Source organism: Andrena cerasifolii, chromosome 1, assembly GCF_050908995.1.
Source record: "Andrena cerasifolii isolate SP2316 chromosome 1, iyAndCera1_principal, whole genome shotgun sequence".
In the NCBI taxonomy this organism is placed as follows: domain Eukaryota; kingdom Metazoa; phylum Arthropoda; class Insecta; order Hymenoptera; family Andrenidae; genus Andrena; species Andrena cerasifolii.
In genome coordinates, this window is record NC_135118.1 from 21,345,350 (window position 1) to 21,370,818 (window position 25,469).

Sequence of the window (25,469 nt, forward strand, 5' to 3'; positions counted from 1 at the left end):
TAAAAACCATCTTCGAATTTCACAAGTGTATAAAAAAACCGTTTATTAAAAACCGACAAACCCTACTTCCACATCGACATGTCCTGAAAAGTCCCGAAAGCATTGTCCAAGTTTCCCCGACTATTTTCTGGACATGAATCGCTCGAAAAGGCCTATTCGACTGAAAGGGGCATTTCTAGAAACCATGCGACGCTCAAAGTGTTAACGATCGAATGCGCCGAATCGCGTTTGCCGCACTCGATAATTGACATTCTGAGAACGATCTGTTGAAACGAAGCAGTGTGCTTCCCCGTGATTCGTTCACTGGCCCCTTACCCTCCAATAGGCATTTACTGCCACCGCGGAGAAAGAATCTTCAGCAGGGACAACCGGATCGTATTTACCAGTCGGCAATGTCAAGGCGACCAGCTTATTTCCTTATCAATGCGTCGTTACGTAACAGACCCCGAAGTGCGGTGCACCGATAGTGCGACTCGCTTCCAGTGTCCCCTATGTGTGCATGACCTGTGACGTAAAACAGGCAGGAACTAGCGCGGCAAGGTCGTTTTAAATATTTGCGAAGCTTCCTTCTAATGACAATTGGACTTCGGTTATCTTCAAAGCAATTGCACACGCGCGTGCTTCCTACCGTCGCGTTCGACGGCCGGTTGATCTATGATTGCCGCGCGGAATACATTGTTTTCTGATAAGTAATTGTTTCTTAATGCCGTCACGCGACTCGCCACTTACGTGATGATGCATTTTACGCCACATGCTCGTGCGGATCGCACATGCGCGTAAATTCCGTGTCATAATGACTATGAGGATCCAAATTGGAAACGAAGCTGCTTTTTGTAGGAACTTCGCTGCCGCTCGTGGTGTGTGACGATTCTCACGATTTCTGGTGTCGATTCGGTTTAACGAAACGTTATGCAATGCTTGGCACTAGCTAAATTGTTTACAGAGTAATGCACCTTAGGATTGTGTAGTTCTGGTAGGGTTGCCAACTTTCTTCGCGAAAATATAGTACAGTGTGAAAGAACATAGTACTTCTCAGAGGAAAGTGGTACAAAATCAAACTACATTAAAACATCTTATATTTTAAATACACATCTTTTGTAATGCACCAGCTACTTTCCAACGTCTAATGGACCATACCCTTACTGGACTCCAAGGCACAGAAATGTTCGTATATTTGGACGATATCGTCCTTTACGCTAGTTCCCTTACTGAGCATTTAATTAAATTTAAAAAACTCGCTCACCGTTTGCGAGAAGCAAACCTTAAGTTACAACCTACGAAATGTAAATTCCTACGTAAGGAAGTCGCTTACCTGGGACATATAATTACCGAGGAAGGGGTAAAACCGGATCAAAATAAAATCCAAGCTATTCAGAAATACCCTACACCTCGCACACCGAAAGGAATTAAAGAATTCCTCGGTCTAACCGGCTATTACAGGAGGTTTATCCCCGAATTTTCTAAGATGGCTCGCCCTTTAACCTCCCTATTGAAAAAAGATATATCATTTGACTGGGGATCGTCCCAGCAAACCGCGTTTGACCACTTAAGATCCGCATTACAAAAGGAACCTATTCTGCAATACCCAAATTTTGAAATGGAATTCCATGTCACTACAGACGCATCTGAATATGCTATAGGGGGAATACTAAGCCAGGCTGTTGATGGAAAGGAATTACCAATTGCTTACGCTTCCCGCCTCCTATTAGTATTAATTAATTTATTGTCTTTAACAAATGTGTCAAAGGTTTGATTGCACTGGAAATCCAAATTAACACCTATATAAGGAGCTTATTTTTTATGAGAGACAGACTGGCTCTGTTTCTCTCTTCCCGCCACTTCATATTGATTACAGAAAAAATCTTCTCTGTTATAGTTTAAATTCGCAAATTAAAGTTTTGATGTAGTTATAGAATAAAAAAGTAAGTAAAACTGTAGAATTTTATCGATGTATCGGAAATGTAGTATTTTTACGTGCTATATATATTTTTTAATAATATATAGTACACAAGACAAAAATATAGTACACGTACTGTAGATTATAGTTCGCTGGGCAACCCTAAGTTATGGTGGATTAAGATTTACATACTTCGTTCTGTTTCAGGGGTAATTTACTCGCTGTCTGACGCATACGGACATTAACTACTTGGAAACTGGCCTACAACTGGCTGATACATACTCGGATGCACGAGGTTCAAGATATAGATGCAGGCTTACGCATTGCTTCCAAATGTATGGCTGCTACTTTCGAATCTACATTTTTAAACACTTCTGTGGTGTACAATAGTTGGTAACACGTTCCGTACCACGATGGAAATGAAGATTTTTGGTAGGACTATAAAAAGTGACGAGGGAACTAAATCGCGATATTCAGTTATAGAAAAATAGAAGTTGTGTAATATTCTCCAAAACTTCAGCTAGTTTCTATCCTATTTTGATTTCGACATTGGATTAAGAAACACCGTTTTCCTTTGAATGAAACTTTTAATGGGTGGCCCACCTGGTACGGAACGTGTTGAATAAAGATTATTTCCAATGAAGGAAACCTTTCGACACAGATGCATCCACTACAACAAAACTTTAGAGATGAGTGTTTCAAAATATACTACCCAAATAAAAATAACATTCTCTCAGACTCTTCAAGCTTAAATCCTACCATCAATCAGTTTAAAACATTTCAATATCATAAAGCAATGTCTACTTCAATATATGTCTGCCTTCATCACTTTACCCTTTATAAAAAAACATAGTTACTAATACTGAAGCAACAATTTATATTTCACCGCTTCTTGACATTCCCCTAGTCTCTCAACAATTTCAAATATGTCCGTTCCATAATGTTTTTCGTGGCACCTCGAGCGAATATCGGTCAGCGATGGAAAATCATAAGAAATTAACGGCTACGTACAAGACACCGTCGACCATGTGAACCAGAGGGAAAGTGAGCACGGACAGTGAATGCAACATGCGTCCAGACGTGACTCGGCCAGTGGTTTAGGAATTTGATTTGATATTCCGCGGCGGCGGGATGCAAATAATTATCAAACGTAAAATGATGTTACGGTAACCAACTGGTCCCGCGTCGCGCAATCACTGGCTGGTATTATGTATCCTTACGAGAGAAATGCAATTTGCATTTGAAATGCTTTGACCTTTTCAGTTCTGTGCGCCGCGGCTGTTTCTGGTTAGCTGAATTCGCCGTCCGCGATCTTGACTGGGTCATATCGCTGCTGCGATATGCACTGGCGGTCGAATCGTTTTAAAATGGGAATGAACGCCCGTTTTCTTTATTTTAATTACTCTTAATGCGAGTTACGTAATTACGTTCTTCCATATTAGGTCGGTGCAAAAGTTCGCTAGCTATATTGAACCAATGTTTTTATTAAAAGTAAAGATATATTACATGGTTTTTTAGATCGAAGTAGTTTCTTTGACTATCTATGACCTTTCGCCACTTTTCTGGTAAAAGTACAAGTAGGTGTAATAAAGTAGACAGTTCCTTACACCTAACATCACCCGCCAGTGAGCGAATGAACTTTTACACCCACCTAATAGATTGTTAGTCTTGGCTGAACTATGACTCGATGGATTTTCTAATTGGAAATTGTATTTAATTCTCTTCATAGATCTGGGATGAAGTCATTGATCATTTTTTATATTAACTATAATAGGTACGATTCTCAGCTGATTTTTCACCCAATTGTGTTCTCACTTTTCGAAAACGTTTTGTAATTTTGAGAAAAATGGAAGGTGACCCAGAGAATGTGGCTTAAGTCTGTCTTCCACCGTTGTACTTAGGAAAAACTAATGTAGACGGAGTCTTGAGAGGCAATGGGAAATTATGAACATTTGGGATTATTGATTTGAGAAAAAGACCTACCAGAAGAAAGGAAAGGTACTCGACGTGATCATTAACATGAGGATTACAGATCACCAACGGAAAATATGTCTAAGGTAGCATTTGTGCAATTTTTACGATAGAATTTATGTAATTAATTAATATGTTCGCTAGTGAACAAGAAAAACACATCGTTACGCTTATGGTGTATCTAGTAATATTTTGATATTCAAGACTTCACTTCCATAAAAATCTAAAATTTGATAATGATGACCTATACCTATACGTGTAACACCCATCAGAATAAGAAAAAAAATGTGACTAACAGAAATTCGATAAATCTTCTTACCATCCAGTACCTAATTCCAGAGTTGGGCAAAATGTAATCTAATTACAAATTACAAATTACGATTAAAGTGTAATTGATTACAAATTATTTTCTGTAATCGTTATTTTAGGTAGTTGACCACAATTTTTCTAGCACTTTAATTGTAATTTCTAATTTGTAATTCGATTACATTTTGCCCAACTCTGCCTAATTCGAACATGCCGTGAGACTTGAGTAAAAAGGTCCACGCGTAGGAATAGTGTAAATAGGGATTAACATCATTATATTGAAGCCTGGATGATAACCAAAGTTTGACGTGAGTATATGCAAACGTCAACCGATACGTGTTGTAACCGCCTTCATAATTCTCATGTACCATTCTTTTTTACGTTGCAGCGCGTATAAACAAACGACTGATGATTGCGGTAGGAACGGAACCTTTTGCTAATCGAATCGAAGATACTGGTTTGCACTGGCAGTCGTAAAACTGAAGATCGGAGTAAATTTTAATAATTACAACCCCATTTAATGAATACGCATTACGCGGATATCGTAAAACTAACGACACTAGGGGAAAAGTGGCTTGCAGCGCTTCCGAATAAACCGTTTATACGTTTCGCGAAGCATCTCTGAAATTGTGTACAAGGAAACTGGGTCACCTACATTTTCCTAGTGTACGCGAGAAAATGTGAGTGCGTTAAGTGTCATTTAAAATAGAACACGCTGAAGAAAGAGAGGTCGAGAGGTTTCTCTCGTATCTGTGAACAACGAGATTTCCATTTCAATAGAGAAGTTTAAAAGAACCTTGCGTACATTATCGTTAACAAGTGCCAGCAAGTGTTAATAATTCCAAATGGATAATGTTTAATATGCACGAAGTGGTTTGGTCTGCAATTGCACAATCATACGAAGAACGGTAAAGATTCTGTTACTTCCATGCAGGTAAAGATCAAGAACGTTGACATTTTTTGTTCGCAGATATGGATATTTACACACTGATTTGAAGAATTAGAGGATCGTTCACACGAATGGCATCGCTCAGCACGAAATTTATTATTTTTATTATTATTTCAATCGTGGTAATGTATACACAAAATACTTTAGTTAAGGAGACAAAACTCTCGAAAAATAGGTGATTTTTATGAATTTTTTACAAGAACAGGTTATAACAGATCCTAAAAAATGTTTTTGGCTTTTATTAATACACTCGTTAGGGTACAAAAAAAATTTAGTTTCATGTTGTCGATCTTGATGCATTTGCAATGTCTGGTTCCTTAGATCTGAAATCGTGGTTGTCGTTTAGGCATCTCTTTTTGGCAGCGCTGCACTAACAATAAGCACCACCTAGAAAATACATCAAGATCGAAAACACGAAACAAAATTTTTTTGTACCCTAACGAGTGTATTAATTATAACCAAAAACATCTTTTAGGACATGTTATAACTTCTTCTTGTAAAAAATTCATAAAAACCACCAATTTCTCGAGCGTTTTGACCTTAAAATAGAAATAAGTGTGACTAGTACATTCTGTACAAGGTAGTATCATACTTTGGGAACAATATTTAATACGAAAACCTTAATTCCATATTATTTATTCATATTTTGCTTATATTTCACTCAGCTTTTTTAATCCTGAATCTAGAAACATCATCCTCTAATTGATTCGAACAGTGTGATATAACATCTATGTAGAGTCGTAACTTAATCGTGGATTAGTAACGGACGAGACAACGATGAGTCTATAAAACCATGTTACGAAGGAATAGATTATATTCCCGGCAAGAAGCGTGAAAACAAACTATGATGGAATAGGAGCTCATAAACAGGATCAATATCGTTCAAAATTGAGAAGAAAGAAAACAGCGGTAGATGTAGAAAGAGATCATTGACTGTAATATACACGTTACAGGTTTCAACTACTTGAAAATTTAAACAGCTGAAACTTGTACACGGCCCCTTGTGGCGCTAAGCTTATTTACAGAATCAAATGTTTGAAAATTATATATCAGCGAACTAATGTAAACCTCTTTCAACACACATTAAGGTACCACTCAAACAACAAAGTGTATCGACGAATGCAACTGCACGTACATTTCTGACTGAGATACTATTCCCTTAAAAATTACAACGACATTTTCGAACCATTTTCGCCTGTTACATCGACCAACGAACAATGATACGGAATCAAGTTTAACTGAACAAATAACCCAATAAAAAATATAAATGGAACTACTGGAGTTTCAACTACATTTTACGGTGCCTCTCTGCTATCAGTCGTTGATCGGAAAGGCAGACGAAAAATCGACGTGTCATTTAAATTCTCAGGAAATCCACGCGTGTATCAACCAATTTTCTGCCTGTCGTATCACCTCAGGGGCAGATTACTTATTCAAGGTTTAACGGGGAAGCCATCGCCCATGTTGCAGCCTAGCAAGTGTAATCGATGATTCACTTTTTTCCCCTCCGATTTATGCTCGACCGATATTGCGTTACGTAAATACCGCGAGCTGGTCGGGATCTATAGATCGTTCCGTGAGTAGCGGCGACCAGCGAAGAAACCGTATTATCGAAAGTGAGGCCTGCTGATCGGAAGTGGCATCATCTACTCGGTATGCGATCACACGTATGTATAAATCGTGGGCTCGTGCTCTCTTGCAGCTTTGCATCGCCAAGGACGTGTTCGCGCCTCTCTCGAATCTGATGCAACGAAAATTGCAGGGTCCCTTGTCTTCGTACGCACTCAATTGTCGAAGCGAGTTCAATGGGAGACTGTAACTGGGTAGAACCGGTCACAAAAAGGCCTGCTGAATATTCAGAGACACTTTTGGGTTTGAAAATCTCTTCCCAATCGTGGGATCATATTGAGCAAAAAGAATTTCAAATGACGAAGCGGCATTTTTTATTGACGATACGGTGATGGTTCATGAATCGAGAGCCACTGTGAATTAACTCTACTCTGGGGGTATCTTGTCGATGCAGACTAAAAATCGCAGACTTCGGTCTATATAGTCGTGGCACATTTGTAATAGAATTTGAAGTCATCAGACATGTCCACAGCGAGGGCTATTAACCCGTGTCTGATCGCGCACAAGGCGATTCTACTTATCCGTCTGACCTATTAAGAAATCAGTTGAAAAGGACTGAAGAAGAACCTTGTCTCCACTTTTCAGCCACTATTTGCTCGCTACAGCCTTTCACTCGCCAACAAATTGATTGCAAACGAAGCTGCGCATTTAAATTCACAAAATTTGCAATTTCGAAACAATCAAGCTCTTCGTATTTTATGATCCACGGGGCATCCACCTAGAAAAAAAAAGAAGAAACGCCACGCAATCTCCCCTTATACACCAGAAATCCAAAAACGCCATAACATTCTCAATTTTTTTAGACAAACCGGCCCGTGGCAATCTTAATTACATACTCCGTCCAATTAACTTTACATAGAAGACATTTTTTCACTGTATTTGGTGGCAACGTCTATCTACTTGGCGCAGACATTAAGTTCAGATTAAAATTGCAAATAGGATTACTCGAGCGTTTAGAATGACTCGCAATGTACTCCTTGTATCCTGTATTTCCCAAGAAGGAAGTGATTATTTTTCAGCGAAGAATTTTTTTTTCTAAACCGGAAACAAGTTCACGCATATCGGCGGCGATAGGGAGGGTAGCCACGGTGGGAAAATGACCGCGCCATACCCGAGAATTGCTTTGATATGAGGTAATGCGCACCGCAAAACACGCAAGACGTATTACGTAATGTTTAAAGTGTGTGTATGGAGCACTGGTGACCGGGTGTAGGTATACTCTGCATATACATCAATACATACACACACACACATATATATATTATTATTATTATTATTATTATATATATATAATCGAAATATATATATATATATTTATTAACGAGCGATTGTAGTTGTAGTTTCCGCCAGAAGGAAACTGTTTCTCGCAATTATTATTATTATTATTATATATATATTAATAATAATAATAATTAGTTAGTAGTTGTAGTTTCCACCAGAAGGAAACTGTTTCTCGCAATTTTTACCTAACCACCGAGGACTTGTACCAGTTGCGGACATTTTGCGAAACACCTTACCGGAATCACTGCACGCATACTCAGAAAAACGATCTCTGATCGCTCGAATCTTTCCGCGATCCATTAATCCGCCGTGATCGAATAAAAGGCTTGACGGAATAAGAAGACAGATCCGAAACGTCGATACAGATATGTATACATTTATACATCACCCGCTTCTGGATAGCTTGTGACCATTTTGAATAGGTCTCTTTGAAAATCATGTGAAACGAAATTCGAAGATTTTGAATAGGCCTTGCGCGAAGGACAGAAGTATACAAGTGTGTGTGGATTAAATCAAAAGTAATGGATATTTATGTTGAAGAAGAATTTCAGATGGAAAGAAGTAACGATGCATAAGTTTGTGGGATAATTGTTGTAAACTCCGATGCTGCCGGATGTTTGAGCGGGGAAATCATAGCAGGAAAGTGCGAATTTAAATTCTGCTTTGTGAAGCTGAAATAATAATCAAATGAAATAAGGAAGAATCATTCTTAAGCAGAAACTAACGATAACAAGAAGAAAATAAATTAAATAACATGCAGAACAGCAACTTATGTAACTGCTAGGTTTGAAATACACTGATTTAAATGGGTATAAATTATTTATAGAAAAGTAAACATGTAAATGGGTAAAAAAATCGGTCGCGAATTTAAGGGACTTGAAATACGACAGAATATAACAGAGGGACATTTTTACTTCATTTAAATGATATTGAATGAGCGACGTACAATGCAAGGTAAAAGTAGTTAAGCTGTATGACAAGCGTAACAGGTAAATTTATGATTACGTTTCGGTGCACGGGTGTGTCTACGAGGTTCTTGCCAAGTGGGGTCAGTAGTTCAGTACGTCTGCACAACAAAGGCGTACTAGGGACGGTAGTGAACTACTGCCAGTTCCTACTTTCTCTCCCACAGGCGCCGTCGTTTAATGTAAAGAATCTTATTGCGATCGAAGTTGCAAAAGAAACATTGCATCAGTAGGAAAGAAGTCGTTTAAGTATGAGTCGTCACTTTTTCGATTTAAATTATGTAACGGCTCAATGTATTGTAATCGCGGTGGAATAGGTATTACGTTAATCATCTACGTAATGAACTATTAGTGTTAATAAACATTGGCGTAAAAATTCTGGGAAAATAAATCATGTTGGAAGCTCAATTCATCGCGTTCTATAATCTTCCGAACAAGCTTAACGGATATTGACTTTGCGAATCATAGTCCTATTACTTGCTAACGACGAATGCTTTTACTTTCAAAGAAAGGCCTGGAGTACCACGACGAGCAAGCAAAAACGCCTTCACAAAAAAAAATCAATTTATATGAATTCCTGTTAGAAATAACTGACGCGTTGGTAACAAGTATATATTTATTTTCATTCGTATCATATTTGGGCATATTTTACCTCGAATATGGGGTCGAACTTAAAGATTTATTATTATCCAAAGGAACTTTGAAATATATTTTTATTTTCCTACATAATTTAAATCTGATTCGTAGGAAAATAAAAATATATTTCAAAGTTCCTTTGGATAATAATAAATCTTTAAGTTCCTACATAATTTAAATCTGATTCGTAGGAAAATAAAAATATATTTCATAGTTCCTTTGTATAATAATAAACCTTTAAGTTCGACCCCATATTCGAGGTAAAATATGCCCAAATATAAAACGAATGAAAATAAATATATACTTGTTACCAACGCGTCAGTTATTTCTAACAGGAATAAACCTTCAAGTTCTATTCGCTATTCAAAGTAAAATCTGCACAACTGTGAATAGAATGTCTAATACAATTGTATATCTTATCATTGTACTACGGTGAGAATACTGCCAGCATTGTCGCGTAGCCTCTATGACCCGCAACCGAGAAAAAAATCAGCAAATCAGTATCCGATTCATGTACCTATATCTCGGCTGCGTCCACCTACTTCGGTTGCAATAGCGTGCTTGCTTGTCACCCGCGCCGTTAGTGTAGAGGCCAACAAATCGGTTCACAATTTGCATACAAGGATTATCAACCAAGCAGATTTGTACAAGGTTACTCGAATATAGGTAGCTAAATTTTAAGAATGTGTTTTCTTTTCACTTAAGAACGAACAAGATCGTATAATATATTGATCCAAAAATGGCTTCTTTTCAACTTACAAGTACATTTTAATTCCAACAAAGATTTACAGATATAGGTACAAATTTGTAAATAGGTACCATATTGACAGTACAGGGGAATAAGAATGGAAATTCATCGATTCTCGATACTTTCCACAGATTAGGCAAAATTTCCATGAGACCCTGTTGTAAATTTTTATTAATCACGGTAGCGACCACCATTTTCGTAAACGCTGTGGGCTAGTGGCATTAGAGGAATTGTGGACGGTATTCACAGTCGCTACTTATTCTTAAGATCATCTTAAGCATTCGGCATCCTTTACTAAGTAGTCTATTAGATTAGTAGAGGATGCCGCATGCTTAAGACGATCTCAGTCTTAAGCGACGACTGTGAATACCGCCCTATGAGCTACACATACTACCTAAGTAACTAATTTCATTTTTTTATTTTTTGAATAAACTTAAGGGTGCATGAAGTGTCTACATGAAAACTACATTTCTGAGGATGGAAACCATTTACCCAATTCTTTTAATCCTTGAATGACGGATAGTTTGACCACGCGTTGGACGCAGTGTCCATTTTTCCCCGTAATTTAATTCGTATTCCTCGGGATAAGCTTTTAAATTAGCCTAAGCCTATCTTTCTCAAAAAGTAATAACGATCCGATTAATCCTAATATGAATCGACTATTAGTTTTGCTATAAAAAACATTGCAACTAAATAAAATAAACCCGATGAACATAAACAATGAGAGATTATAATAATATAAGATCTTAAATTTAATAAAGTTAATATACTCCTAACTAATAAACTTATATGAACCACCGAAGAATACTCTACAAAAACTGGTATACCAATTTGACGCAAACAATCTCAACTAATATAAATCCCCCCAGTGAAGCTAAAAATCCACTTGGACGTTAACCAATAAAAACGACTTGCGTTTATAATATCGAAAGGATGCGCTTTCGGTCCCTTACTTGCATCCCCATTTTTCGTGCTCGAGGTAAGTATAATGCACTGTTAAAGTCAGTCCGCCCGTTTCTATGCCACCCCTTATACCAACCATGTTGATATCGGCGCGTGCAGCGCGACCGAATCGAATGGGTGAAAGAACTGCAGAGATCGTGCGGCATATGCGCCATGCGGCCCGTGCGGACGATGATATAACGTCGTGTCGCCGCTTATCATCTATATACGTGCATGGAAACACACGCACGTATCGTGTTTTTACTCCTCGCGTACGTGTTCCTCGTACGATCGCCGCGAACTATTCGTTACACATGCACTCTGCATCATGGTCGGTCAACCTAGCTTAACCTTCTATTACGTATAGCCACGCGCCATGCACAGTACGTGTATGCACATACACATAAGCGCAAAGTACGGATCCGGATAAATGTACGTGCATGCACGAACGAACACACGCCAGGGCGCGCCAGTGTAGCCTATGCGTTCCGCGATGGTGTGTAGATAGCGTGCAGATGTGTCTTCTTAGTGATATAACAAGGTTTCGCGTTCGGCTCCTGCATACGTGTGTGTGTACGTATGCATACGTCTAATGCTGTGGCGTCATACATGCGTGAAAAAAATGTATAGGTATATTATATCTGCCGAGAAGGTTATCTTCGCCATTTCTGGTATTACTGTGTGCTGATATGTCAGTTATAAATTACTACAAACTCTTTTTCTTATCTACTGTCACGCTTTTAATAGGATTCATGCAATTCGAATTCACGGAAGTGTACACGCGTGTGTTTGTATACGCGTACTTTATGCACAATTTCTATCATTCGATTGTATCATTCTTTGCCCTGTATTACGGTAACTATGTATAACGATACAGTAGTAGGTCAACAATGGCGTGAATGATAATGCCTGTAAATTACATCACGGTTATCAACAAAGTAGATCACGGTAATAAATTTCGCCTCTGCTGCTGCCACCGTGCACAAAGAAGTGTTTATGCTGCGAACTGCTTACTGAAGACTCGCCGTAATAAAGGAGTACGTACTCCTCGACGGACAGTTATTAAACAAAGTTCTTTTCCCAATAATATATTTCAGTTGAAAAAAGAAATACACAGGTATCACTTTGCTTAAATGTAAAATATTTTCTCTACAATTTACCAAATTCGAGACGCCATATCGATGCACGACCGTCGTCCTGTTTAAATTAGCTGCATCGATTGGCATTCGAATTACAGAGAACGCGGTGACAAGCGGTAATCAGAATCATCGATAATTGAAAATCGATTTATTTGACGTAACGGGGGGGGGGGGGGCTATACGCGATCCATGCACTCGCGTACCTTCGTTTGACCCCAAACGTAAAAATCTCTCGACTAACCTTTTTAACGCTTCCAGAACCGTATCACGAATGCGAAATAACTTTTACGTACACGACCGTTTCGTGTGCTCGAGATACAGCAAGGCTGGCGAGTACTAGCAGAAAATGCATGCTCGTGAAAAATGAGATGTCGAGGTGTCCGGTAGTGGGGTCGCATCGCGTTAAACCCGCGAACGAAGGTTACCACTTGAAAACGCATCGGTGGATTTAACGCATGGTGTTTGCTTGTTTTACGCGAGGACACCGTTCTATTTGCCCCCGGCACTCGTGTCAAGCCTAACGAGATATAATTCGACCGATGGCGGGACGCGTCGACATTTGGGTTAAGTTTTGACAATCGCATTATGTCGCTTCTGATAGCTCGCTAATCGATGCATTTGCATGGCCCACATATACGGATCTATCGCAGACGACTTCGCTCGCGGAATTGCTGGAGGCTTACACCCAAAGCCAATGGTAAAGCTACTGAACTATGTATCGAAGTCACGTGAGAGATTTCGTTACAATTCCACAGATGCATTTTCGTTTGCGCGGTGAGATACTCGAGAGTAATCCATTAATGCACACGGTGATCGTGTTTGGCGTCGATTGTCCCGCTCGCGAAGGATATCGAAATTGACTTACCGAGAGTATAGAGAGTTACCGCGTCGTGGCATTGCACATGTGACAATAGAGCCATTCCGGTAAAATGCACACTTACGCCGAAGGACACTCACCTTTAATTTACTGGCGAATGATCATCACGAATTCTTCACTTTTGGGCACACCGTATTCGCGGAAAGGGAATGATTGTTACGGAAAAATCGAATGTTGGAACGCGCGCAAGCACTACGCGAACAGCGAACACTAACGCAACTTCGCAGATTGCCGCCTGGCCGGTAGAGCGCCAGAATTTCGGAACGCTTTAAAAATCCGTGTTCCTTAAGATGGCGACACCTTCTGACGGAAGCCCCAGTCTGGATTGGATCGCGAATCGATATTCCGCGCAGAAGGAATCATGGGATTGGTCTTTTTCTTCTATTTGAAAGGCGCGCGAAAGAACGATTGAGTTCGTTGCTCCGATTGGCTGTTGAATCGTAAAACGGAATAATTACTGTTTAACTTCTGTGCAAGGTTAGTTGACGATCAGTTTTTAACTCGGGTGTTTTAATCAGTTTAACACGTTTAATCGTTAACTGATCTTTCAGCTGTTGAAATAATTCTCTTTGTGTGCATCGTTAACTGAAATAGGACACATTTACTAATTATTTATAAATTATCATACGTACCCATATGTCAAGATAATTGAATGCGTATTCCAAACCATACCTGCAAATTTGTGTGTACATAGTCTGGCATAGATCGTACTGCATCATCTTCTGCTTCAATTATTTGTAAATATAAATAAATAGAAATAGAGTGACCTTTTTTGCTATAGTAAGTGTAGACTACTATACATAATGTGTCCGAAGGAGGTGAGAGTGTATGGTAGAAAGTCTTGTTGGAGTTAATTTAAATGCTAATGGTAATTTAGTGAAAATGAATAAAGAGATCCAATATTTTTAACGCACAATTTATTGGTGTCCCTTTCATTTTTAACCAAGCCTGTGCGTTCCCTTCATATCTATCCAAGCCTGTGCGACCCCTTCATTTCTGTAAGCTTCACATAAAAACTCAAAATTAAAAATAGTTTGCTGGTATAAAAATAAATATGTTTGTAATAAATGCAATTTGTTACAATATATTATTTTTGTGCATGCATGATACAAATTTCCTGAAATTTGTGCAAAAGAATATGCTTCTCTGTCGAACCTTCCAAGTCTGTGCATCCCCTTCATTTCTATAAGATCTACATAAAAAGTCTATTAAAACATTTTCACGACTTACCTTGTTAACTGAGACAATAATTCAGTGTCCTATGTGGTGTAAAAACTCGTGACATTTCATATTTTAACAACTTACCTTATTTGATATTTGCCAGGTTATGATTGATTGACACTTGAAAGGTTATAATTCAATAATATAGGTATATGTACAATGACGGACGGCGATCCCTGCCGAATGATCCCGAGAATCGACGAACGAAACATGTGTTAGTTCCTTTTGGCTGAAGGTGTGCGTGTAACACGTATACGTATTATGTCGACAAAAAATTGGCTGGAGAAAAACAAGAAGAAAATCTTACCATTTTCGTATGATACAGGACAACATATTACGTTATCTCTGTCATGCGTGGACCAATTTTATTGAATTTGGTCTGGTCGAAAGTTTACATGCAGTTTACATAAGGAAAATGTCTTTAAATTTAGGAAATATTGCAGGCGTGATGAGATATTAATGAAATAAGTTTCAGGTAAGGTTGCAAGATTTCAGATGTTTACCTAGCTTTATGAAAATGTTTAAATATGTATCACGGGGAAATTACCTGGAATATAATAAATAACACCGACTCGATAATTCGCTCGTGTTCTGCTGGACGGCTCGGAAATACATGAGGAATTCTAATTAGATACTAACTCTCGTAGGGCGCGTATCGTAGGAATAAGGGATCGGAAGAATAAATGTGACTCGGTATGGTGCCTGGTCAACGAATGAATCCTTTATTCTCTCCACAGCTGGACTGTCGCAAGAAATGCAAGATGCGCTTAGAATTTCAGCTTAGGATGAACGGAAGGATGCGTAGAAATAAAATACACCTGAATGTCCGGGCTTCGTGAAAGGGAGATAAGCAACCCGATCGGCAGGGCTGCGTAACAAATGTCAGTTGTCGTCAAATTTAAACGTAGTTTATTCATATCAGAGTTGAATACACAGTGTACTATAATATATCGTGCAGTTTAAAAATATTTCTTATATTTAATTATCACATTCACCCTTTAAATATGGTGGTCACGGATCGTGCGTTAAAACCTTTCCGGAAACCCTATGCAAATTGCAAATGATTAATGTTTCATTAGATGTGTTTATTGTACATTTATAATTCACACTTACTAGGATTTAGAGGTGGACGGAATCCATACACATCTGGAGGTATTCCCATTGATCGTGGTGGAAATGCTCTGAAAAGTCTCATCATAGGAGGATGTATATTTCCTCTCAGAGGTCCTCGGATTGGGACCCACGGTCCAACCATTAATGGTCTCGGTTGAAAATTCTGAGCAAAGAAATGAATGAGTTTTATATCATGGCTGAATTATCGCATTTTTATGTCAATAAAGTACCTACTGCATAATAAACCGTTACAGGAATTGGTTCAATATAACGCTCTGGGGGAACCCTCTGTTCTCTAGGCCCATCTCTTTCTCTGGATCTATCTGTTTTCTTCCTGTCTCGAGAATGATCTCTGAGCCGTTCTCGATGGTGTCCGTAAGATCTCTCACCATCTTTCCGCTCTCTACTGTGATCTTTCTCTCTATGTAAATAATGTAATAGTCTGGTGAAATACAATTGGAAGAAATGTAATGAACGCGGATACAGGAGAAGTGTAATAATAGCTTTTACCTATCACTTCTGTAACTTCCTTTATGTTCATGCTTAGAATCGTCATATCTGAAAAAGGGTAAACAAATTAGCAAAAAATTCAATTTCCTAAACAATTTCAGATTATAAGGGGGGATTGCGCCTTGTTGGGCCGAAAAATAGGTAATTCTTTGTTAATTTTTGGTACAAAAACGGTTCGACAAATTAATTTGAGGTTTGGCAGGCTGTTTTATTGTATCTTGAACTACTGTTCTGAATTTTTATGTGACAGTGGAAAAAAAACATAGCAGATACAGAGAGAGCGTTGAAAAATTATCGGGTGGCCCTGGCGTTGACGAAAAGTACTCCAAGGGTTATCCGAAACACAAAGAGGGAAAGAGATTCTTAATGCGGCTATGGCTGGTAGTAGATGCATTAAGAAAAATAAAAAAAATGTTAAAATGGCAGTCTTTTGAAGAAGATGAAGGCGCCCTGATTTGAGTCTGAGAAAGGTTTTGCCTCAAAATCGGGAAAACTTGTTAAAATAAAAAAGGAACGGTAAAAGATACGGTAATAAATCTACTACCACCGATAGCCACATTCATATAGATTAAGAATCTCTTTTCTTTTTTGTGTTTCAGATAAACTTTACAGTACTTTTCGTCAACGCCAGGACCACCCAATTATTTTTCAACGCTCTGTTTGTATCTGCAATGTTTTTTTTCACTGGCACATAAAATTCGGAACAATAGTTTAAGATACAATAAAACTGCCTGCCAATCCTCAAATTAATTTGTCGAACCCTTTTGGTACAAAAATTTCATAAAGAATTACCTACTTTTCGACCCAACAAGGCGCAATCCCCCCTTAACACATTTAAAGTAGCAAGTTTTTTGTACATGGTTTACACTTATGTTTCTATTGCAATATTGTGTAAAATCCAGGCACGAACCTGGCATGACGGGACGACGTACGCTTAGGACTGTGACTTCCGGTTCTTGTAGGACTCAAGGACGCCGATCGCCATTTCAACCTTTTCGACTTGTTTTCTAAAAATTAAAATGTCCATATTTGCGAAACAGAAGTGGTAATAAATCTTAGCAATTTAAAATAATAAACATACCTGAATTTTCCAAATTCACAGTTAAGACAGTGCGATGTTCCTCAACTTCTTCTGTTTCATTTATTGCTGTCTTTATTTCTTCTCTATCAAATATCGGCTTGGATCCCTCTCCTACAGTTAAGTAAATTTATTAATAGAAAAATAATCGTAAGTAGAAATCGGAAAAGCAATTAAGCAATACTAGCAGCTGTGACAGATCTTGAAGATATTAACAGCACTACTCCGATAAACTAGCTAGCTCTGAACAATTGTGAGCCAAGTCATTTCGTATTGTCGATTTCAAATTAGTTGAATAAATTGTTGTTAATTTATATGATTTTATATACTAAAAGTATGTACCTATAAATTTATTTTTCATTTCCATAAATAAAGCGTACTTTACAACATTAAAAATGGCTAACAATTTTTTTGAATGCCAGATGTATTATGAAGTGAAGTTTATTTTTAAAAAATTTAATTATTTTGATGACATTATTTTAATAAAATTCTAGCTCTAATTATTCTCTAGCAACTGATAATTTTTAATTTATAATGTAATATTTTCTTTTCTTTTTCACATAGCGTCTACAAATCGCATTAAATAATTTTTCAAAAGAATGTAGCTAAATTCTTGAAATGTTACTCATTGTCTATTACGAATTGATTAGAAAAATATAAACATATCGATACGCCTTTCAAAATAATTCAAATAAAGTAGTTTAATTAGTGTGTAGAAGATTCATGATTCCACAATAAAGTCTTCCGAGATGGTTCATATTTTCCAGGACGATTAAGTAATCTTCCACTTTGTTGAATCGCAAATTCAAGCTTCCGTGATATTCACTCTATATACTTTGCTTTGGAACGCATACTTTTTAAACCAAGTAATTTAAATCTATGAATACTCATGCTTTAAAATTTAGAAAGTACCTATTTCCCAATTGTAGTTATTTATTTAATGCAATCAAATAAAAGATGAATAAGAATAAGAAATTCCACACTATGCATAAATTTGGAAAAATTCTAAGATTTAATATCTGATTTCGTTTCTTCCAGTGTTGGAGCCTAATGTTTAATGTTTCACCATGTCTCTTCAGTTGTTGAATGTCAAGATTTAAAACACCTTCCAAGACGCGAAAATCTCCCAGTTGGTCTACTTTTAGTAAATAAAGCATTTTAAAAAAAAAACACTTATTTGAACATGCACTCATTCCCAAAACCAGAATACAAGGAGAATGTACAAAACGTGTTTGAACTACGTTCTTGGGGAAAAAATTAATTTATAGTAAAATATATTATATTCATTATAGCAGTTAATATAGCTGAAGCATAATTCTTTGTACATGCTCGTAAGAAAAAAAATACAGTACATGAAGCAACAAGCAATAAATATGTTAAGCATAGCAGTCTTAAAACAGTGAAACTAAAAAAAAAATTGTGCTTACACATTGCACATTATGCGATCAATACAGTGATCCAACGTTGTATTCCAAATTTGCTATATCCTGGACGAATCAAAAACTCGTTATTAATTTGATGAATAAAGTTGAGAAAATTCTTGAATATTATAAGTCCGGAATCTTCATGACTGTAGAAATTGGTGAGAAGGATGCCATTCTTCAAATGTAGCACTTGGTAAAATAAAACGAGGAAATATTTATCTAAACTTCAATAATACATTTAAACAAAAACTGAATGGATTCTAAAAAGTGGAAAGTAATATCTCACAGAGAAAGCATTTTTACATTAGAAAGCATACAATGTTCTCAAACTTCAATTTGTTGATCATGATTTCTTGAAATCCCCAGAATCATCTTCCTCATTGGGGTTATTTTCCTTTGTGGTAAAATTCTTAAGAAATTACGGGAAAAAAACCACACGTTACCCGCTCTTCTTTTGAGTACCACATCTTCCTTGTTGGGTATATCCCGCTTAAGTCCATCGGTAGCCACTCTTTCAGGAATGTTTCTATGAATATCTACTTTGATTTTGCGAAGTTCTGTTGAACTAATTTTTGTGCCTTCAGGTCCTTTAAATACGGGCCTTGTACCACTTGATGTTTCAAATCTAAAGTGCAGAATAATATTATTTGTATATATGATTTAATAGATTTGTACTTGAAACTTATAATTTAACATTTTCATTACTTCTTGAAGCATATTTTTAGCACTGTAGTGAAAAATTATATCAACTAAATTCGATATTTTATACAAATACAAGTTAACACTTCAACAGTGAACTTTTCTGGATATAGCCAAAAAAATATTTAATTTAAATGTATCCGTCAAAAGATAAGACAGAAAATTCCACGACCTGACGTTGAAGTGTTAAAATTTTGCTTTGTCTATGAAATCCTCCAGAATGGAACACTGCATCTACTTCAACAGCTAATAATTAAAGACAGTTTATACTTACTTTTTAGAAAGCACAGTAACTTTAGGTGTATAATGCTCAGAACTTCTTCTATGTTGACTAGGTGGAGATTCGCTTCTAATCCTACGAGGTCTGCTGCATCTTCCTTCAGGAAGTGCTAAGCCCATATTACGAGCGCGTCGTATCTCATACTTCATTGCCATTTTTCTTTTCAGTCTATTATGCCTGTCCATTTTTTCTTGTTCGATCATCCATTCGCGTCTACGCCGTTGCCTCTCCTCTTCCGTTCTTGCACGTAGAACCGCGTCACTAACTTCATTACGCGAGGACTTAGGTTTTTCATCACGATGCGAATTCCGCGATGTATGCCGTTTCATTCCTAGATTATATTACGTATCTGGTATCAAAGAGTTTCCTACTTGGTTAGCCAAACGCAAAATTTGAATAAGTTTGTACTTTGTACCGAATTGGTGTAAAAGAAATTACCTTGCTATCACGCAGAAAAATGACCAGCAATGAACAGAGTAACCAGTAAATAAAAGCATAAGAATTAAACGTATGAGTATTATTTATAAACTTTAAGAAGGAAACACCACGCACACGCGCCCACTAACCTAACCATCTAAACCATCACTATATAACCCGAAAGCAACCAACTGCAAGTAAGTCAGGGATCGGCGGGCTTAAGCTACCACTGATGGAAGGGGAAACACTTACAAGAGCGGTGGTTATGTGTCATGACTGCGCCTGCGTCAGTTACGCACAAACATAATCACCGCTCCTGTAGGTATTTCCCTCTCTATCAATGGTAACGTAAGTCCGCCGATCACTGAACCAAGTGCAGCCAATTGCAGCTGACTGCAACCAACTGAAGCGACCTCTAAACTCTAAAGAATGAACTTATGGGTATACTAAAATTAAAATAATGCATATTTGTTAGTATTTGTCTTGTATCGAAATAGATTTTTTTGTATCGGGGTAGCATTATCGGTATTCTTCTAAAATTTGTAAAATCTATTGCTTATTGTCTTCGTTTGTAGTTAATATGTCGGGGAAAAAATAATATGGGTCGCCAAATGGATGACTGGATTTTGCACTTCAGGTAGCTGGCGTACGTAGTGGCGTGGCTCAGACGCTGTTATATATGCTAAGCCTAATTAAAAAAAAAATAGTTTATTGTTGGAAGTAATACATAAATGTTACTATTATACATGGGTTATATTTATTGATGATTGGGTCATTCCCCCCCCCCAGGTTGTTTTTCATAATTTTGTATTGTCATCATAACTACGCACGCCTGCAAAGTTTCAAGACGATTGGATTGATGGAAGTGGGTTAAAATTGAGTTTCCAGATTTGAACCAAACAAACAAACATATATACAAACAAACAGAGGATCGAAGTTGAACAAAATTATTTTATAATTAAAAGAAAAAATAAACACGTACTAAGAGGCGTATTCATTCTTCCCCATACATAATAGGTGTTCCGTTTTACCCCACGCAAAAGTGTTCCGCTTTGCCCAACATGCGGTAATTTAGTAAACATTTAATATTTACACTTCAGCGAGAGGTAAAGAACTGGGTAAAACGTCAAAATGTTGCGTAAGGACTATAGAATCCAACGGTGTTCTTGCCGTTATAATTTTTTTAAATCCAAGTGAAGAAAAGTGGTCGAAACTACTTACATCACAATATCGAAACTTCGATACCGGAAATTGTTACAAAACTGTTAATCCACAAGTAACCTGTGCACAGGTCTACCTATGGTCTATCACAAAATGCTGTGAGGACCGTTTGGTCCCATGTCACTTGATATCAACTCATTTACAGGTCTTATCTAAGAGAAACATTGATGTTCCGTTTTATCCACCCGTTCCGTTTAACCCTACTCACCCCTATATGTAGGTATAATAGAGAGCGTGATGAGTTATCGTAATATGGGGATGGACAGAATGGAAGGGGCTGGAAAATGTGCCAGTAAGATATGCAAAATGATGCGTAAGATTGGACAGATGGACACCGAATTACATAGTATTAAGGAAGGAAACACTGAGAAATAAATTCAAGGTGAGATCAGGGAATAAGGCAGCTAGATTTGAGGAAAAGGTAGAGGGGAGTAGAAGGAAGCCGTTACAGTAAGTGGGGGTAGACGAGACCAAAGATGAGTGCAATGTGTGTGAGGGAAGTTTGAGAGAGATAGTCTGAAGAAGCGTGACTGTCTAGTTATTAAATATGTAAAACTGAGTCCCTTTCTTCGCAGCAATGCCGAAATAAAGATTACTACTACTACTACTTAATATTTAATGAAACATTAATCATTTGCAATTTATACAGGGTTTCCGGAAAGGTTTTAACGCAAGATCCGTGGCCAAATCATATATTTAAAGGGTGAATGTGATAATTAAATATAAGAAATATTTTTAAACTGCACGATATATTATAGTACACGGTGTATTCAACTCTGATATGAATAAACTGCGTTTAAATTTGACGCCAACTGACATAATTAACCATATTCATAAAGTTAGGTAAACATCTGAATGAAACAATTCCATTATTGTTTTCATTACATAATTTCAGCAAATAAACTAATTTATTTTATAAGTAGCCAATGGGGAAGACGACACAAAGAGGGCGCCGCTAGCGCATGACTGCGGTTTTGCACGTGCAAATGGTTTGCGCGCAAATTTTTCATTTGTGGAATGAATGAAGTTGGTAGTTACATAATGTTTTATAACACGCCGGTAACAAGTGGCACGTGTGACCCGCGAATTCTGAGAAATCAAAGTGTGTGAAAATTAGAAATTCTGATCAGGGGGCGCTCGGAGGCGTGTCGATGATCAGTGGTCACTATTCAAACTCGTAACATAATTACTTTCTTTTTACTCGGATTTTCTTACCAAAGAGTGCCACAGTAAACACAAAGGATTTTTGTCGGGGGGGGGGGGGGGAGCCAGGCCCATCTCCCCCCTCTCTCTCTTTTTTTTTATAACACGGATGAAATTCGCAGACGAATTCGATGCGTAGTCGAGGAACAGCTAGGAGGTTGGGTTATTCACAGACGAACCTGGTGCAAAACCAGGGAGCTGTTCGGAGGGTGGTAGATTTACAGACGAACCTGATGCGAGATCAGGGAGGTGTTGGGTACGGACGAACCTGATGCGAAATCAAAGAGCCGCAGGAGGGCGAGTTTTCGTAGACGAACCCGATGCGAAATCAGGGAGCCACTGGCTTGGAGAAGATTTCTTGTGTTTGCACGATGTTGACGCACTGGCGATACGGGGTGTAAGACTTGTTCTTTGAATATGCCCAATTATACTAATGACAACAAAAAAACTATGAAAAAATACTATTGCCTTTCTCGCTAACTCTATCAACTGTTTTGCCGTCTATAATACTGTCGCTTTTATTTTAAAACTTAACATCGGGCATCAACTCTTGTCAACGATTATGTAAGCTTTCATGTAACAAGAGTCCGATGTCTAACACTTTTAAACATTTGTTTACAAGCCTTCTCAAATTTTGCCCGTCAGAACGTTTGTCACCTATGCCATTTTCCTTAAATCCAACTTCAGTATTTACCAACATACGGCTTACAACATGCGATACCCGACTGAAGTACGTATAGAAATATGTACATTATAAAAAAACAGGTCTCGAACGACGCAAATATTTCGTTTACATGATCGGACGGCCGGTACTGGGTCGCGAGATTTCTCGTCCAAAGCGCTAAACGGGCGATATCGGGTCACGAGATGTATTTAGTATCTTCCAATCATGAAAATTTCAATTTCTATGATTTTCGTTCCATCCTTTTTGGAAATAGTACCAATAATGAGCGAAAATACGGCAAATGGGACTAGTTTTAACAATAATGGCGTAATTCGTACGTCTTGCCCTGATCCTTATTCAGGATAATATAATAATTATATTCAAACTGATTACTATTAAAACTAGTGCGATGTAGGTATGTTGTGTTTCGGGTTATATCCGTCGGGGAAACTTCACCAATCCATTGGTACAATTTTCAACAAGATAGGATAGAAATTACGGGACAACCTTAGGCCCGAGACAGACGAGCGAGTTCCCAAAGGTAATTTTGCGGTCGTTAACTTAGGCATTGCAAAATCGACGCTTGGGGGTGTGATGAGCTAAATCTTTCCGAGGACTGCTTCGTGGCCTGAACAAGACAGGCTTTCAGCGACTGCAATGCCGAGACGCATTCATGAATGTACCTATCGCGTTGACGACAACGACGCATCGTTATACTTTATCGGGGAAATATAACATTTTAAACGTTATCTACTGCGTTTTATTCGTTTATTAATCTTACACGGCAGAAATGCTCGCGCGACAAAACTCGGTCGTCTGCAGCATGTTTTATATACCGATTTCCGCGACGGAGATAATTTGAAATTATAATTGTTCATAATTACGTATCTCTTCTTGGTGTTTAAAAGATGTTGGAATTCTTCGTAAACTTCCAGGTACAACACGTGGTACGTGTCACTTTCAATTCTTTGTTCTGCATTGCACCTCTTTACTACAACGGTTCCGCTCGGAGTGTTCGACAGTTCGAGAATCAAGATAGCTCGAGACCTACACTACGCAACTAACGCAACGCACGCGACTAGCGGTACAATCCAGTACAATCCTGACCAATCACTTTTGGCAACACGGCGCAGCCAGTCTGGATTGGATCACGAATCGATATTCCGCGCGGAAGGAATCATGGGGTTGGTCTTTTCCTTCTACTTGAAAAGCGCGCGAAATAACGGTAGGATTCGTCATTCCGATTGGCTGCTGAATCGTAAAACCGAATAATTGCTGTTTAACTTCTGTGCAATGGTTAGTTGACGATCAGTTTTTAACTCGGGTGTGTTTTCGTCGATAAATAACATACTTATTTATTAATTCCTTAAATATAATTATATTCCGTTAACATATTCGTAGTTTAAATATTCGTTAGTGCATTTGAATTATTGTGGAATAATTTTTGGTTTAAAATTTACATAAACGATACATGAAGTACATTGTTCACTTTGAATGTTCTGACAGTTGACAGCCGCTTTTTAAAAAATTGTAGAGGATATTATTCATATTCAATTGTTACGTGTAAGTACCTAAATATATATTTAACGTAAAATATCGAAAGAAAGTTTACAACTTTTAAAATCGCATAACTTTTTTAGAATTGCTCCAAACGACATGAGTTTTTTTTAGATGCTAGAAGAATTAGTTTGCTAAGTGAGGTTTTGTCGTTTTGAAAAAAAATGCACTTGGTCCGAATAGCAAAAAAAAAAATAGTAAAGGTCGGTTTTTAAACTTTTTTTTGTGAGCCTGTAATGAAGTAAGTTATATACATGCCTAAAATTTCATCAAAATCGGTTAACGCTGCTCCGAGCTATAAACGCTTAAAGAATAAGGTCGAAAATTGCTGATTTTGGGAATTTCGCGATGTTATAAAACGACCTTTATTATTTTGTTTTGCTATTCCGACCAATTACATTTTTTTCAAAACGACGAAACACGTTACTTAGCAAACTAATCCTTCTAGCTTCTCAAAAAAAAACTCTAATGTCGACTAATATCGTTTGGACCAATTCTAAAAAAGTTATGCGATTTTAAAAGTTGCAAACTTTTTTACGTCCTCCATTGTATGTAACACTGAGAGTGATGGAAATTGGATATAGTAAAATTCATAAAAATGGCCAAACACAATGCATACATGTAGGAGACGAAGCACTCATATCAGCTTCAATGTTGAAAGTAACTGCGTAAGTTATCTTTTAATTTGTTTAGGAACAATTGATATTGATTTGATACTTTGCCAAATTTTGCTTTACGAGGC

At 37.6% G+C, this 25,469-nt stretch overlaps 2 protein-coding genes and 1 long non-coding RNA gene across 8 annotated transcripts in view; 1 reads left to right on the forward strand and 2 right to left on the reverse strand.

Moving 5' to 3' along the window:
* Positions 1-13,565, reverse strand: part of Cyc (basic helix-loop-helix ARNT-like protein cyc) — a 71,985-nt gene extending 58,420 nt beyond the window's left edge. The window contains exon 1 of one of the 3 annotated variants that reach the window (XM_076813901.1): positions 13,421-13,565. The gene's annotated coding sequence lies outside the window, so the exon portion shown is untranslated. Of the gene's footprint in view, positions 1-13,328; positions 13,396-13,420 lie in introns of those variants that run through there. The other 2 variants (XM_076813865.1, XM_076813874.1) reach the window with 2 other exon arrangements.
* A 64-nt stretch (positions 13,566-13,629) lies between these two features.
* On the forward strand, positions 13,630-15,470 carry LOC143369755 (uncharacterized). Its single transcript, XR_013085478.1, has 3 exons — positions 13,630-13,817; positions 14,710-15,036; positions 15,209-15,470. It is a non-coding gene; the product is annotated as an uncharacterized LOC143369755 (long non-coding RNA).
* On the reverse strand, positions 15,454-24,206 carry LOC143369720 (uncharacterized). Of its 4 annotated transcripts, none has more exons than XM_076814025.1 (9): positions 24,055-24,206; positions 19,660-19,996; positions 19,130-19,311; positions 17,266-17,376; positions 17,095-17,191; positions 16,185-16,232; positions 15,909-16,116; positions 15,675-15,837; positions 15,454-15,606 (listed from the first exon to the last, which is right to left on the reverse strand). In XM_076814025.1, the coding sequence occupies exons 2-9, from the start codon at positions 19,992-19,994 to the stop codon at positions 15,587-15,589; spliced, it is 1,164 nt and encodes a 387-aa protein (XP_076670140.1). In that variant the 5' UTR covers positions 19,995-19,996; positions 24,055-24,206; the 3' UTR covers positions 15,454-15,586. The 4 variants fall into 4 exon arrangements, with proteins under 4 accessions (XP_076670140.1, XP_076670151.1, XP_076670132.1 ...); XM_076814036.1 differs by lacking the exon at positions 24,055-24,206 and adding an exon at positions 20,104-20,857 and having other exon boundaries at positions 19,660-20,014; XM_076814017.1 differs by lacking the exon at positions 24,055-24,206 and adding an exon at positions 20,104-20,855.
* Positions 24,207-25,469: the final 1,263 nt, after the last annotated feature.